Source organism: Channa argus, chromosome 23 (genome assembly GCF_033026475.1).
Source record: "Channa argus isolate prfri chromosome 23, Channa argus male v1.0, whole genome shotgun sequence".
Lineage (NCBI taxonomy): Eukaryota > Metazoa > Chordata > Actinopteri > Anabantiformes > Channidae > Channa > Channa argus.
In genome coordinates, this window is record NC_090219.1 from 12404468 (window position 1) to 12422078 (window position 17611).

Genomic DNA, 17611 nt, shown 5'->3' on the forward strand with positions numbered 1-17611 from the left:
CTACGTTACATTTTATTGTGTTTGGTTCACGTCACCACAGAACTGGGCCTTTTGCTGAATCGTAGCCTAATGGTTCAGTTGTCTATGCAGGCAATGACAAGAATGTCTCTTGTGCTCACAAATGGCATCAGAGGCCTTATGGGTTAGCCAGAGATACAACCTTTTTTTTCTTTAGTTTTTTAATATTTGCTCATTTTAAACTCATAATGCTCCAGAAATGTTAGGTAGGTGACAGGACACCTCAGTTTATCACCCGGACTCTTTTACTACTGAGCGATGCAGTTGTAAAACCTGCAGAATGTGGTTTGTGTTGCTGAAATAAACAGGACGTCCTCTGGACAGCAGCAGATGTTGCTCCAAACAATGCAGAACTTTGCCCCTGAGGCGCAGAAAAATCCTAACCATTCAATGTTGGACTCGTTCATAGAAATTTCTCTGGATTTTTTAAACGTTTTAATGATGTCACTGTGGATGATGAAATCCCCAAATTCTTTGATATTTTATGTTAAGAAATGTTTTTATGTTATTGAACGACTCCCTCTGAACCTTGTCCCAACGTCCTCACAGACTCAGCCTTTTAGAGACGCTCTCTCTGAGTCATGTTGATGTTTCATAAGGTGCTTTTTAAGTAATACACAACTTGTGTTTGTGTACACAACTGTTGCTGACATCAACTTGTAAATGAGCAAGTAGTAAAAAAAATAAATAAAAAATTCTGAGCTTTAACATTTAATGTTGATGCTTCTCACTAGTGACCACAGCAAACTAAATGAGGACAGAGCTTACACCAGAAGTCCAGCAGCTGCTCGCTCATCATGGAACCATGTTGGTGGAAATCTGGCTCTTCATCCACTTCATGAACCTCTGGTGAAGAAAATCAGGGGGAATTTCATTAGTCATAAGTGCATTTCATACACGTCCATCAACACCAGCTGTGACTCATAAGTGCAGTATTTCTAAAAAACCCAGCTGCAAACCTCAGGGAACTTTCTCCTTTACAAGTATGTTTGAGTTCAATGGTCATTTTTCATAACCTGTTGGTCTGTAACATGTTTTTAAAAAAGCTTTAGACACTGGCAGAGTCCGAAAACTGTTTAACGTGATAAACGAATCTACATAGTGACAAAGGGAAACTAGGGGTTTCCACTGAATCATACAGGAGACACAAACAAAGACTGGATTTAGAAGACAGTCATGGACCATCAGATAATGTGGTAAAGTCAGAGCTCCACAGAGACTGGGTCAGCTGGTTCTGAGGATCCACTCATCAGAGGTTTTCACTGGGCCACATGCTGAACCAGTTTCTGTGGGACTGTTGAGGATGTCAGGAGGGTAAGGAAGGTAAGGAGGGGGGCACGCAGACCAGAAACCACTTGACAAACACTGCAAACCAAACTTTGTGAGACTGTGGCGACCGATGACAGGGTACACGACGATCCGCCGTCGGGTTCCGATCCGGTTCTCATCTGCGCCACTCTTTCTCTGCAGGCAGCTGGCGATCTGCCTGCTCTTTTCGGAAGCCATTTTCAGTGGCCACAGTGGCTACTGACACAGACCCACCTCGTGTAGAGAAGCAGCGGGGAAACGGACTCTGTCTCCGGGTGAAGCTCCCCTGTCCCGCGGGTTCGGAGCACCGAGCCCCGGCGGCTGACTCCGCGGCGGCCCGCTGATGCAAAGTTTCCAGTTAAATTTAGCAGCGACTCAGTCGCCTCCCCAAAGCTGTGACCACCATTTTTTATCACAGGAAATGACATGGAAAACGGAAGAAAGCAAGTGCGCAAAAGGAGAGAGCGCGACCTGCAGCGTGCAGCCCGAACCGGACCGGATCCAGACCGGATCCGGACCGCGTTAGGACCCGTCAGATCTGTTCGCTTCTAGTTTTAGGACGTGTATTAAAAAAACCTGATTAATACAGAAACGTGGATCTGTGGATTTGATTGAAACATTTCAATGTAACATTTCATTAATGTTTTGTGAACTGACGTCATAGCTGCAACTACTGATCAATAGATTTTTATTAAAGGGTGACATCACTCATTTTTAACTTGCTCTCTGTGGCTTTAGTTTTGGGTGTAAATGTACATTCATCATTTTAAACATCCCTCTGACATTAAAATATGTCTCTGCTTTTAGCTGAGAAACTCCTATGTGTGATGACATCACACATAGGTGTGATGTCATCACACATAGGTGTGATGTCATCACACATAGGAGTTTTTCATCATTAGGAGTTCAGATGATGTCATCTTTGGGAGCTCTGGAAAGGCAGGTTGACAAACTAAAGGAACTAAAGGAAAAAGACAAAAACTCACTTGAATCAGTAAAAACAACAGAATATCAAAAAGTGTCTGTTATAATATTTAAAAGCCTTTTCTGTGAACATTTGGAAAGAATTAAACTTCAATTATTGAGTAAAAACTCCTCAATAATACTCATTCTAATACACATTATTACTACTGATAATGAACCTTAGTGTAATTGTTTAATTGATTGTAGACTTATTGTTCTTCTTATTTATACACTGTAGACTTTTTTTTCAAACTGCACACATACTTGCACATTTTGCTGCTGTAACATGGACATTCTCCCACTGTGGGATGAATAAAGGTTTAACATATATCCTTTTTCATGCACCAGTGTCTCTTAGGACATGATGAGGTGCATTTGAGATCAGGATGCTGGTGCTAGCACCAGTGTTTATGATAGTGCACTGTCCTAGCTCCACATATTAAAGGCATTTGGTTTACAGAGACAGAAAACTGAAGGTGCTCACTGTGAAGCAGCTGGTACCTGCATGTCACTCTGATTTGCTGCACTCTGATTTTTGCTGAACTTTCATTTTGCCACTGGGCCACACTGCAGCAAACCCGTTAAAACATGTGACATCATCACACACAGCTGGCTGCTGACGTATTTGAAATGAGGGAAGAGACAACAGAGGGTTAATTAATGTTGGCACATGCATATTATTCTATCCTAATTTCAGACTGTAACTGTAGCTTTAACATACATGATAATCCTGTATCAGTCAGTGCACTGAAACAGCGCAACAATTGTTGGTTGGTTCCCAGCGTTTCTGTGGCAGGATTCTCTGGGTGCAGCAGAGTCCTGCTACAGGTCAAACAGCAGATGTGTCTCCAAATGTCTTCACCTCCAAAATCACATCACTTCTGAAGCTGTTTGATAACAACCCTGGACCCTTCAACCTCCAAGCTGTGGGCACACAAAGACAGACAAAGACAAGTACCTCAGAGAACAACAGATGGACGAACAGGGACAGACCGTTAACTTAGAGAAAGACAAAAAGGTCACTTTAGGAAAAGAAGACATACAAACTCTTCAGCAGTGTTGGGACTTGTTCTGCTGTCATGTTTGGTTTGCACGTACTAGTTGAGTCCTGTGAGGTGATTCTCTAACTCCACAATCTACACGGCCACAACATTAACACAACCTTCTGTTTTTTTCAAATACAAATGTGATGAAGTAATAGCTGCTGATGTATTATTGCACTTGTCAGCAAATAAAATGTTAAAATCTGCTCCACCTTTACCAACAGTGACCTTTGACCCTTAGATTTAAATTATTGTACATGTTTTGCCATAGTGACCATAATCAGTATTGTTTGAAATCCAGTTTTCTACTTTCACTTTTGTACTTTAAGTAAAATGCAGATAATCTGCTTGGGACTTTTACCTCATTTAAATATTTGAAGTAATACTTGAAGTGGAGAATTCTACTATTAAGTATTACTTAAACAAGTATTACTTAAACATAATCTTTAAACTTTTACTTGAGTTTTCAGTTTGTGTACTTCTACAAACTCTGTACACAGTGTATCACATGTTGCTGTTTATGGGGCAGTGTAGCTGCAGACGGCTCAGAGAGGCCACAGTAAACCTGGTCCTCCATCACATTACTAGAACCACTGGTATTAATGTTATGGCTGATGGGTGTATAACAGCTATTAAAGCAAACTGTTGGTGATGTGACTTTGTCCAATCCCTCAGTGTCTCTGAAGTTCAGCATCTCTTTTTACAGCAAAATATGTGTTAGCTGCATGTTAACTGGAATTTACCAGGTAAAACAATCATTTACAAGCAAAAGGGTAATTTTCTCTTACTTACCTTACGTCCAAATGTCCACCTGAAAATGACGTGGGAAAGAATTCTTTCCACCTGTGGGAATAAGAATTCTCCATTATGTTAGATCCAGTATTCTAACTCTCTCTAAAACAAATTCACTTGCTGGATTTACGCACCAAGCCTTTGATCACACATCACCTCTGGCTCGTTCATTCTGCAGCTGCAGTGTAGCACATACATACAGGCCCTGTACAAACAGCTGTGAACACAACTCTCAGCAAAAACCCAGTAGCCTAATGTCCCCTCCTTATTATTTCTTAGAATACAAATATACTATAAACATTTCAGTCGGACCCAGTGTTGGTGCTTATAAAACTCCACAGGTTACAGATTACTATTCCACTATTTTTATTAAGTAACTTAAGTAACTTATTATACTTTATATTACTTTTCCAACATAGGTTTGTAAATGTCCTGTATTCTTATGAAAACATACGTTTTCTGCTGGACTCATCTAACTACAAAAGAGGTTTGTAATGAGGAATTATTCTGCATCAGCAACGCTAATGTTTAGTGCTAATGAGCTTCTGTACGTCTACAGAGAAATGTCATTAAAAAGTTGTTTTGTAAAGCAGTGGATGTAAAGACAACTCCTTGTAAGTCATACTACCCCCAAATAAATTTGCCCAGAAATCCGAGGAAGATATTTCTGCCTGGTGAACAGATGTAACGCTGCAGAGTATATGTGAGATATATTCATTCTGCTGCTTTAAAATTACATATTTTCTACCTGTATTTGATTATAATTGTTTTTATTTTGTTATTTAGTAACATGTAACTAATTACTCTGCAACACTGCAGTAATTGACACATGGAACATGAAATGAATGGCAAAGAAAAAGGAAAGCAAAACGAAAAATTTGTGTTTAGAATTTATATCCACATATTTAAAGTATCAGCTCAACAAATCCAAATGAAAAACACTGGAATTATTTTGAAAACCAGTACTAGTAGTACTTGTAGATGTGGTCCAGTACTTTTGTAGGTAGTTACACGCATGTTTATCTAAGTCTTTACATTGTGAAAAGTATTTCTGCTACATTAACTTTAACATTAACATCACAAAATGTCAAACTGTGTTTTGCGAAACAGCTTTGTCTCCACACAGACTAAGTTACTAGTGGAGCTGTGTCCACAGTGCTGCCCACAGGACGAACATCCCCCTCTGATGTTCATTCTGTTGGATTTGTGATTCTTACAGCTAAACTACACCTTCACTTTTCGCGGTCCACATAATCAGATTTGTTGCCATATGTCAGCTGCTTTTAATTCAGTCTTTCCTGTCACACGCTGTGGAGCTTCGAGTCCACCGCTCAGTTACTACTCCTCTGCTGGTCAGGCCACCTGTGGCGTTTCAGATTCTCTTTATGGTAAATGGTTTTACTGTGTTTCTTGATGCTGTCCAGCTTAAATACCCTTGAGCCCCTGATCAAACCAAGGTTCTGATGGGACTTGTCCGCATAGACACGGCAGACATGGCACCACATCTTATCAAGACTTGGATAATAACGGAGAAACCAGAACATGTTGAGCCAAGTCGGGTTGAAGTAAAGACGTGGGTGGAACTTTTGCTTTGAGGAGCTTTGAAGCGCAAGGCTGGAGGAAGGCAACTGATTGGTCGAGTCCATGTCCTGACCTCCCTCATGAAGAAGAGGAGGAGAGAGCTGCTCCATCCCTGAGGACACAGACAGACACAATAATCTCAAAGCTAAAAGCAGCATCTAAACATTGAGAGGAAAGTTTTGAAGTAGAACCAAAGGCTAAAAAGTGTTACATTGTCGTCTGTCAGAGTATCTCTGTTAGTGACAGCAAGCTGAACACCGGAGCTCGAAGCGGCAGCAGAAAGTGAGGCTTCATGTCGAGGCGTGTTTGAGTCTCAGAGAGTGATGTCATTAATGACGTCCGAAGGTTCATCTGGGAATACGGCTCAGGGAAGTGCTGTTTGAGAAATTAGGGGTAGCAGTGGGATGACAAAGCTTATGGATTTGTAGTTTTACAGCGTATTGCAGTTTGTTTTTCCATGTCCCCACAGAAACGCACTCAGTTTTCTCACGTGCATTGTGACGGCTTCACAAAATATGTTCATGTAAGTAACATTTAGCTTATTGTAGACTACTACTGGAGACACTGTCCCCATATTTCTGAATGTGAAACCCTAAACACTTCTTATGGCGGTTCAAAGTTATTCATCTGTATTTTAAAAAAAGCAATAATATTTGAAAGGGAACTGAACCCAAGTTCCTCACATCATGAAAAGCACGAGACAGATGTTTGACCCACTGAGCTATAACTTTAAAACAGGCTCTAACAGCTATTTCTGCAGCTAAAGTGACCACTAAGCGGTTTCATGGGCACATCGGAGCAGAGCTGGAACACTTTGGTGCTGTAACACAGTTTCATCTTCAAATGATATTTCTGAATCAGGATTTGTTTATTGCTGCTTGTGTTTCTTTTCCCTAGTAAAAAAAACCATTTGTATCAACACTATTAACCATTATAGTTAATCCTTGATTCACATTTTTGCTATTTTCTTTAAGGGAGGCCTTAAAAGCCCTGGAGACTGGATGAGCATTACAAGTAAAATGAGCCAGTAGCAGAGCTGATTCATTTCCACAGATGTTTCTTATGAGCTCTGCTCCTCCTTTCATTCTGGTTGATTTTGTTCATGAAACTTACACTCGGTTCCGTCCTCTTCAGCATGGACTTGATCAGGATTCTGCAGGACTTGATTTGATTCGATGGGAACCTCGATGACGGCAGCTGAGGTCTCTGTGTGCCCCTGATCTCCAGTGAGATCAAGTAGCTTATCCTCCAGCTCGTTGATCCTCCTCTGCAGCCTGACACAATTTAGACAGGAGGACGAAGACAAGTCTTCCCTCTGGGGTGGAAGGTTAAAGTTCAACTCCACTTGAAACTCCCCAGGGAGTGAAGATGATTTCTGTGAATGGGTTCTGGACCAGCTGGAGGCGTCTAGAGAAGCCTCAAGAGAGTTTCTGAAGAAATTCTGAAACGATTATTAAATGTTCATCTTCCTCACCACCAGCATCATTTTACACATCCTGTTTTGTCTGGCTACACTCTCCCCTACCTCCACCTTAGTGCTTCTACCTCCGCCCTTATACATCCCCTATGGTCCTTCGGCGTTCCTGTCCGGTATGGAAGTCAGATTTGGTGTGGAAGTCATGATTTGCATGTTTAATTTGGCCTGTGTTTTACGTCGGATGCCCTTCCTGACACAACCCTCTGCATTTATCCAGACTTGGGACTGGCACACTGGCTAGTGCCCCCTTGTGGTCACATTTGACCATAGTCTTTATATATAATTCAATATTTATAATGTCTGAGATCATGCCGTCAGTGAATCCTGATAAAAAAAAACTAAACTATAAACTGCTGAAAATTATCTGTTTATTTATGCTGCTGAAATAATCTGTGTTAAGTAAAAGTGAAAATATTAGTTGCAGTCTTCCTCTGAAGTTGAGGTTCATGTTCTTCGCAGCATTCGGGTGGTCGTGTGTCTCCGTTTCAGGCTTTTCAATGACACTGTTTTTTCCTCTGCAGGACCAACTGCAATAGAGATTTCACTTTGCTCCATGGACGAACCATTGGCCTCCCAGCACCTGCACCACAACCATCTGTAAGGAAAAACGTAATATTATATTTTAATGTCCCCCAGACAGCCAGGAAATCACTTCATTGCATGTATTAAAGGAGAGTGAAAACCTCTGGCCCACCTCCTGCAGCTTGGGATTCTCCCTGCGTCATTTCTGCTGCTCTCGTCTCTGTTGCCTGACTTTGTTTCTGGACTTTCTTTAATTGCATAGATGGTGGAAAACGCTTGGTCTGTCTTGTGTTTCCTTCATTGTGACCCAGGTGTAGTGATGGGACCCAGTCTGGATCTGACCCCAGCATCTCAAATGCTGCTTTACCTGTGAACACAGTACTGATCTTAAATACAGATTAGAAGTACTTGTACTTTACTGGGGTATTGCATGTTATGTTACACCTACTACCTCTACCATAATAGAGAAGGAAATACTTTACTTTCTACCTTATTGCATGTATTGCTTGTTTACTTTTTGCAGATGCAGAGTTTTAATTTTAAATAAGGATTAAACTAATAAAAGCTGATGTATTATTAGTACATGAAGTGTTGAAATCAGCTGTGTATTTAACTGCTGCTGGTTCTGATCTTTGTTTTTAGTCTTTATTAATCACTCCAAATATTTTATTGTCTTATTTTACACATTATATATTCTCCTTGCGCGCTTCAAACTGACCGGTGTGGAAGTGTCTGGAACACACCCTCATGGACTTGAGACCGTGGTTGAAGATAAAGTTGCTCCGGCCTACAGCAGCCCCCCCCGGACGCCCTCCTTCTTATATGTAAGCACCTTCTTTCCGCCTCCAGGCGGGGAAAGAGTGGAAGGTGAGGCCGTTGGGGATTTTCATGTGACCTACGGCAGCAGGTTGTAACGCAGCAGCTTCTTCCCCCTATGAATGCGTGAGAGATGTTTGGTCACTGAGTCCAAAAAAAATGCGAAAAGGACGATGTACCGAGCGACACAACATAACTTGAAACATTAGGCTCCCAGAAGGCTTTGCGACGTGACGTATGGACGTAACACGATAACGTTTATGTTGGCAAAAAAACGACCACAAGCTGATTTCTCCTCCAACTATGAATCCTTTTTTTTATTGACATTACTTGACAAAATGATAATTGGTACATTTAAAGAATGCAAATATAATACATACACACATATATATAGTTTAGATCAAAATTAAAACGCTTTAAAATTATGTCTTAGCTGATTATTCAAAGACATCAGTAAATCTACCAGAAGCAATTCGTTTTAATAATGAAACCAGATAATGCAATTAAGAGAAACTTGTAAACACTGATTTGAAAATACGTTGTGAATTGAGATATAATGTTATAGTCTAGGGTTTGTGACGTTTATCACCGATTAAACAAACAGTAGCGTTACTACCTTTTAACAGTTTAACGGCATGACGGTTAACGCTTACTTTTTTAAAATTATAAATAGTTTAAAGAAGTTAATTTCACAATATGTTCGTGTGATGAAATCTAATGTGAAGAAAAACAAAACTAGCAGAGGATGGTTTCGATCCATCGACCTCTGGGTTATGGGCCCAGCACGCTTCCGCTGCGCCACTCTGCTGAACGAGAATAAGGCCCCAGAATGTTGTATTTATCATCGTCAGTAAAGAAATCTGATATATGAACCGTGGTTTGTTTCTATGGACAACGAATCTCTAGATTTTCCTTTACATTATATGTTTGGTGCATTTGGGTGTATTACTATAGGTTCAAAGATTAGTCTCTAGTTTATTTTTTTATTCAGCTTTGTACGTTATTTAGCTTTTTTACTCAGGGAAATCAAAAATAGGGAAATAGTTTTTGTATTTATTCGAGCTCTACTGCAGAAGCAATAAAGGTTTTTTGTCTGCCAGGTTATGTCGTGCTAAATAACTCATTAGATCTAATTATCTCCTAAAAACGAGATAATTACACAGATATCAAGAGAAAACGAAGCTGTTATCCAGAGAAAACGACTAGGCCATGCATGCTATTATCCTTTTAAAGGGGGACATAAGTTGGGATGCAGAAGGCCGCGGGTTTGAACCCCCCAGCCTCCAAGAGCCACCCTGGTGCGGTACCCTGAGTCAGGCTAAAAATGGGAGCGTTGCAGCAGGAAGGGCATCCGTCAAAAATCTCACGCCAAATCAGCGTGGCGACGCCGGAACGGACAAACCGAAAGCTTTGCTTTTTGCATGCTATTATCTTTTAACACGGACTGACTTTGAACACATCACACTGCAACAGCAGGCAGCTGATAAAATGTGTTTAACCACTGTCTGATTGCCTGCAGTGACACATCCAGCCGCTTGTTGTCCACACTTTACCTTTTGACCTTTGCAGTACACATGGATGGATCAACTCCCTGTGTAGCCGTGTTATATTATTGGAATAAAAACCTCCAATTTTAGACCCCTGATTGTGTTTTTTCCCCGGTACAGAAAATACTACTGAATATCAATAAAATTCAAGTCATCATATGACAGTAATAATTTCCAGTGCGTGACATCCCAAGTCTTCAGCATGAAAAGGTTAAAGTACAGAAAATTGAAGAAAGAGGAGAAGAAAAGAGAAAGGTCTGCTCAATAATTAAGTACATGAAAAATATTGAGTAATTGTAAATATAACATATTGCAATATGTTGTGTGACGCATTAAACCATGAAAAAGTGCTGTTTTATTATTGTGTGTAATGATAAAACACGTAACACAACTTTGATTAGAAATGTAGTTGCGTAGATCATTGTTCCTGGATGTATGGAGTAAAATTCAAAGACATTGATTCTACTAAAGTAAAGCACAGATATGGAAAAGATGTACTTGATACTTGCACTAACTAAAAAAAAAAAAAAAACCCCACAAGCTTTTTTGTCCACGGCATCAGGAAGTTGTTAAATCCTGGTGTAGCCTATAAACACACGCCCCTACAGCTCAGCTGGGCCATACAGTTCTACTATAATACATTAATAATAAAGTGACGTTTTTGAAAGACTTTCCAATTGAAATATGTTACCATTCACTCTTAAGAGTCAGAGAAACATTGTGTGATCAATTCCGCTGGTACTGTAATACCCATAAACCAGTTTGTAAGTGTTTCGTATTAAATAAAAGCCAGCGGGTGGGACAGGCTGCTTTTCACAATTTATTAACAAAATGATAAAATAAATAAATACAAATTGATCAAATGCTCCTAATATCAACTCCTCCCCATGTTCCCTACAGTATTTCCTAAACACTGCATACAAAGAATTCATCACAGAAGAGGCTCAATACAGAGGTAAGAATCCCACCAGACCAGTCACAATGTCAGGCCAACAGAAGACACATCTGGAACAGAAGTCAAAAAAATAAACACATTCCTTTCCAAAATCATTATGAAAAAATACAAACAATTATACAAATATTCAGATTGTGTAATTACCAATTTACACATTATTCAGCACACCAGGTGAACTTTTTCTTTATTCATATCGCTACAATGCATCTCACCAAATGGAAGTTAAAAAAAGACTTTGTTATTTTTTTACTTATTTTTTTTTGCACTCAACACACCCCCAATGGAATTCGCTGTGGATGAGGTAAGAAGCTTTAGGTGTACAGTTGGGTCCAGACAGGATGGATGGTGACAACGGACTGATGTCATGTCTCAACAAAATACTAGAAGGCCACAATCATGACTTGATCATTTCAAAATTAAAAAACTCAAAAGACTCGAGTCGCAGTGAACTACTTTACAAGATGCTTCCAGAACAAGAACCACAGAGGGAACTGGAGATGAACATTTTGTATGCATAAAACTTCCTAAAACATAAACGGAATGAGCCCTCAGCTGCACACACATGCTCCTCTTCCAGCTTGGTGAATGCACACGATGCTGATGCAGAAATCAATTTCCCCAATGTTATGCATCATTATGTTATGCACATTTGCTGTGTTCTTTGGATGATTTTCTTTTTCGAGCTGGAGTAAACAGAAGCCAACGACTCTTCTCTAGAAGAGGACAATGAGACATTAAGACTCGATTGAGCCCCCACCCCCACCCCCAGCTCTCAACAGCCCAGCATTCAGCACGGTGCATCAGCCAAGGTCAACGTAAAATTTAAACTGAGGAGCCAAATCTTTGCAGCTCAGTCCTAACAACACCACATCAGGAGGAAATGTTTCAGTTTCAACTTGCATGGCTACCACACTGTTTAACTCTTAATCTGCATGAATGTTCAAAGGAAAAAAGGTGACTTGAGTTTCATGTAAAAACTTAAAAAACAAAAGCAAATGCATATTTAAAAGGTTCTGACAAATCTTGTATAAAAATTTGCATAAGAAGGCATGCGTTTCACTGGACTGTGTGGACAGTGTTGCTAATTGGGTGTAAATCTGTCCATCATCAGGGTGCAGGTTAGTTTGTTCGGTCCAAATGCACACAGGCTCCGGGTCACATGACCTGATTTAGCAAACCTCCTCCAAAAACAGAAAAACCACAGCACAGAGGGAATGATGAACCAAATTGAAAAGTAAACGAATCGGCTCCAGAGCCCGACTAGCAGCCTCAGAGAAGGACTCAAAAGAAACCCAGAGTGAGATTCATAATGCAATTCATGTTGTGAACGGATCCCATTTTACACTCTGATAATAATACTGGTCAAAACCAAAAGTGCATCACAAAACAACTGCCTGCCACACTGAGCCAGATCTCATCAACAGGCCCTTTTTGGAGTGAGCAGATTTTTCACTAAACTACCTCTGACCTTTGCCAGCATCTGCAGATTTTTTTTTTTCCAAAATGTAAAAGTTTATCCACATAAAAAGAAAAAGAAAACACATTTAAGGCAACTCTTCTATTAAACAACAACAAAACACTATCTGGTCAATCTAAACAGCATAATATGAAATGTTTCCACTTGCATTGACTACTGGCAGCCTGAGGTGGAGGGACTGGGTTTGTGCTCCGGAAATTCGGGGAGCGCGATGGGACAGGACTGGTCAGAGGAATGCGGGTGGGCAGGTTGTGTGGGAGGACTATCTGGAGGGTTAGTAAGGTTCTACAAGTCACAGTGCAAGTCAAGAGACAAATATTATCTGCTGTTTGAAGAAAGGCACTCGAGGTACCTACTGTACAGAGGGAAAAGGTCCAGTTTGTCTGGAACACGTGTTCGGGCTCTTTCAAAGTAAAACTTGTTGAGTGAAGAGACTGGATGAAGACTCTGCTCTATCCATGATTGAACACCGGCTAACACCCCAGCAAGGGAAGATGACAAAAACCAAAGCACACAACAAATTAAATCTGTAGGACTGGCCAGTCTTTTCCTTCCATGTTCTATAATTACATTTATCAGACAACACTGTGGCCAAACATGTGGAAAGGTTCCAGAGATTTTCATCTGGTTCATGTATCTGGGATCTTCTGAGTAAAGGCAGTTTGTACAGCTGATGTCAGAAAATTAGAAATGCTCATTCAGTTACAAGAGTGACATGATATGAAAAAGAAACACACCTGTAGCAGCTTCTTCAAAAGTCCTCCAGCAACATATTCACCCCCCTGTAAACGGTTACATTGATATTATGGAGGTTGAAAAGAAAATGCCCAATCAACATTCTCATTTTGAGAAGCATCACTAATGTTCTCATTTGAGAGTTTATTCATGATTGGCTCAATGCTAACATGTTAATGTTTAGCAGATATAACTGGCTAATAAGTACGAAAGTCAATATACATCTGAGGACGATGGGAATGTCTTAAGTTTTGCAGGTATTTGGTCTCAAACCAAAGTGTTGGGCACATTAATGCTGATGATGGAGCTGATGAGATTTAAGAGACCAACTAAGGTGTTAACAGTTCATCCTGAACGGAACATGAACATTTGAACATTTCATCACAGCCGATCAGCCATTTTTCCAGTTATTGTTGGAATGGTTATCAGAATAAAATCAGAAAAATGGTTATTTCACAGGACAAACTTTGATCTTGGATAACAGAGTAACAACAAAAAATTGTAACTGTCCTCATTCACAGATAAAACTTGAAGAGATGAAGCTTGACAAGCTTTGGGGCTTCGAGGGGGTGAATAAGTTATTGGATGACTAAAAATAAAGTAATAAAATCTGCAAAAATGGCAAAAGCAACTTAATGTTCTAGCACAACCAGAGGCACTGCTAAAGAACAGACCAGAGCTTGTTAATGTCCCTGTACCCAACAAGAAGCCAAAAGTCACGATCAGTTCACCAGACAAAGAGAGACCCAGACTGAGAGCCACCAAGCTAATGAACAACAGCTTCACGTTTTAACCCAGACATGCTCCAGACAGAAAAGAGATGCACTAGTCTAACTGTGAGGGGATGAAGGGGCTTCTAAGATAGCAGAAGCCTGGGCATCCCCCGGAAAATATGAACTAGACTTAAGCCTTAATGTCACACAGAGGTTTGTATTTCCTCCTAGAAAAATATTGGCAATGTGGGGATAAGTCACATCACAACAAAGAGATGCATACTCTGTTTAATTCCATATTAACATACAAAAAGCTCTTCAGCACTTCTTTGTAATGCAGCAAGCTTGTGCTTTAATCTCAGGATTTGTGGTATCGTCCGTTTGAGATTCGTCCTAAGGAGCGGGTTCGTACAACAAATCCCTCCATTTCAAGGACAAAAAAAAGTTCTATTAATGTTATTGTTTAATAAGCTCTCCTGTCTCAATCTGGGGACTTCCAATTTCTGAAATGGTAGCATCTACATGTTACAATGCCAATAATTTGATCCTTCAATACAGTCATTGGACTTGTCCCTGCTGAATTTGGATACAACAACATTTTGGCAGTTGAGGATTCAACAGAAATGTACATAATGCAAAGATCACCACTTCAAAAAGAGGATTCATTTTTGTGTTGATAATGCCAGTCCAGCAGGTTCAGGAACAGAAAGCACTTATTCTGAAGACTAGGAAGACCTGAATATCTTTTCCTATAAAAAAGAAACACAGCCCAGATATAGTTTGTGTGTTTTGACATTGCAATATTGCAATTTCACATTTAGTGCTCACAGTTGACACACTTGACTCACGAATGAAAACTCAATCACTACACTTGACCGACACCACTGAAAACATCTGTTAGGCTACTGCACCTGTTCGACCTCGTCCTTCGTACCTGCTGAACATGACGCTCAGCGTCGTTTCTGCCTGAGCTCAGGGACATTATTGGGGAAGAGATGTGTGGAGGGGAGGTTAACTGGCATTGTTGCTCGGTAGGGCATATTTGGTCAGTGGACTGGGAGAAGGGTAAAGTCTTCAGTAAACTGCTTTAGTTTTTAGGAATCAAGAAGGTGGATATAGTTGTGGACTGATCACTGGAGGGAAGGTTTTCTGTTGAATGAACACACTTTAGGTTGTGGGCAAAATCGTGAGTTAGATATGTTAATTTCTCAGTGTCAGCATGCTTCAAATAAATTGCTGATTAAAATTTGAACGGCATCCGAAACCTTGCCCTCCCCACACAGTTAGTGTTTCCAATAAATAATGAGTCCTGTTAGCTTTAAGAAGGGGGGTGTTATGGTTCCTGGCTTAAAGAGGTTAATGTGCTTCAAACAAATCGCTCAACAGATTTTCAAACAGAATTTAGGGTTGCAGTTAAGGAACCTTCCAACAACCAAGCATTTTGTTCAAGTGTCCTAAAATTGCTAGGTGGACACGATGGACACGATTTGATGTGTCCACACAGCACTTTGTATTTGTAGTTTTTTAGATGGGTTGAGGATAACTGGTTTTCCAGGTTCTATAAGAAGCTTGAAAAAACTGAACTGCTGGGAAACAGGAGGGATCAGTTGATTGGGTCAAGATTGTTTGACTGTTGAACGGCATCTGGAGCATATAGAACCTCAGTGGGTTACAGTTTTTGGGGCCAAATAAAGATGTGACAATGGATCACAGGTGGTTTGCAGAAGATACTCTGCAAAAATGTTACTGCTATTGGTTAATAGTAATGGTTTAGGGTTTTTGTTCACTGAAGACAGTTTAGTGATGTAAGGACAATCGATGTGTCTGAAACCTCACCCTGTCACAGACACTGCAACTAAACGGAAGATGCATCCATCCGCTTTAGTATATTTCCTAAATACAATTCAACAAGATTGACAACATGAGTGCAACTCCATGTCTTCAAGAAGCAGAGCTTCAGAAGCTCCCATTTCCAGGACCCATCACATCTTGTTTTCCACTCTTACTTTTGAGTTTGGGCACTCAGACAATATTTTGTAGAAACTCTCTCATCTGAAGCATGCTGAGCCACTGGGAATTAAAGAGGAAAGTCTTGTTAGATTTTTGGAGGACTGGGAAAGGATTTAGTCACTGGGAGATTGGGATACTGATACTGGTTAATAGCAAAGGTTATAGCTCTTGTTGTCTGAAGGGACACGATGGATAATTAGGAGTTGTGTTTGACAGGAGAGACTCAGGATTATGGATTAAGGTTATGGTTAATAAAGAAAGTTGGAGATTTAGGAGATCATCAGGGGCATAGGGCTGCAGAAGGTAATGTCGTTCACGTTAAGTTCACTGGGACGAGGGGAGGAACAGGTTCTCTTTTCAGGACGCATACTATCACAACACTGTTTTTAGACCATTAGCCCCTGACAGATGTTTGGTTCCATGTTCTCTGTTATCTTCGTACCAATGTGAACCCATCTCCCCCACCCCACAAGAGAACACAGGGGCCACTATAACAGGCACACACTGGTGTGATGATGAATTAAATCTCCCTTTGAGCATTCCCACCACTGACGTCTATCACTAATTGGCATGATGACACTGGTACGTAGGACTCCTGCACCGCAGCTCTGTGGGTGGAACTGCCTACGTCTCTCCAGAGCCATGTGACTTGGGCTGTATATCTACCATTGACACAGTCTGACAATACAATGCAAACAAACAACATTTATACAGATTGGCAACTTCGGGGCACCGTATGGTGCAAGCAAATGTCTTTTTTTTAATATATATGTTTGAATTCCCGCAACTCAAGAGACATAGCATTACTTTTTATTGTCCAAACTGCTGACAAGAGCTGGCAAAGAATGCTGGGAGGGTTCTGAGGTTTTGCTGTTGTTGGTGATGCTGCCGTCACTATCAGTGATCTCCTCCTGTTTCTTCTCCATCGCTGTCTCTGGGGTGTTGACGGCAGCTGTCTTGTTCTCAGATTTGGTGGTGGTGCAGCCTCCTGCGAGGCTGTGGTCAGGGCAGGCTGGCTCTGTCGTACCGTTGGTGGTGGCAACAGTTGCAATTACTAGCGTAGCAGGAACGTCAACCACCGGAGCTGCCTCAGTCTCAGGCTTCGCCGCAGCCTCTGCCTGGAGACCAGTCCCTGTGTTACCCCCTCCCCCTGTCCCCACAGCAAGCCCGGCCTTGCCCCCTGCCCCCACACTGGTGCTGTTATCTGGTGTTAGGACTGCGTTGTCTTCCACGATAGGCTGGCCGTCAGTGTCTCCTCCTGTCGCTGCAGCTGTTTGATTGCTCCCTGTGGTTCCGTGATCCTCTTGTTTGTCATTTCCATCAGCATTGTTGCTGACTGAGAAGCTTGCAGCTTTCACTTTCTCTACAGAGTTGGATTGTGGTGCAGATTCAGAACCAATGGCACATTCACTGTCCTGGACTCTGACATCTTTAACCTCTGTCTCTGCCAGAGCTTGGTTGAAGTTGAAGGATTGGATGAGGCGAATTAGGTGTTTGACTTTGTCCAGTGAAAGCTGCATCTCTTTCTGACGTGCCAGGATGTTGTTTTTGGTCTCCATGCATTTCTAGTGGAAGAAGAACAGAAGTGTTATGGATGGGAAAAAACATATATAATACGAAATTGGGGGAGAAATCTCTTCAAACTCCTTTCCAA

The 17611-nt window shown here is 41.0% G+C and overlaps 2 protein-coding genes across 8 annotated transcripts in view; both read right to left on the bottom strand.

Moving 5' to 3' along the window:
* prdm11 (PR domain containing 11) overlaps window positions 1-1892 on the bottom strand; it is a 9889-nt gene extending 7997 nt beyond the window's left edge. The window contains exons 1-2 of the mRNA XM_067493492.1: window positions 1561-1892; window positions 787-864 (exon numbers count right to left, since the gene is read on the bottom strand). Of these exons, the coding sequence (XP_067349593.1) occupies window positions 787-817 (31 nt within the window). The 5' untranslated portion in view covers window positions 818-864; window positions 1561-1892. The remainder of the gene's footprint in view (window positions 1-786; window positions 865-1560) is intronic.
* Window positions 1893-10874: 8982 nt separating this feature from the next.
* Window positions 10875-17611, bottom strand: part of phf21ab (PHD finger protein 21Ab) — a 32340-nt gene continuing 25603 nt past the window's right edge. For all 7 annotated transcript variants that reach the window (XM_067493164.1, XM_067493163.1, XM_067493167.1 and 4 more), the window contains one exon: window positions 10875-17522. In XM_067493164.1, coding sequence (XP_067349265.1) covers window positions 16761-17522 — 762 coding nt within the window. In that variant the 3' untranslated portion in view covers window positions 10875-16760. The remainder of the gene's footprint in view (window positions 17523-17611) is intronic.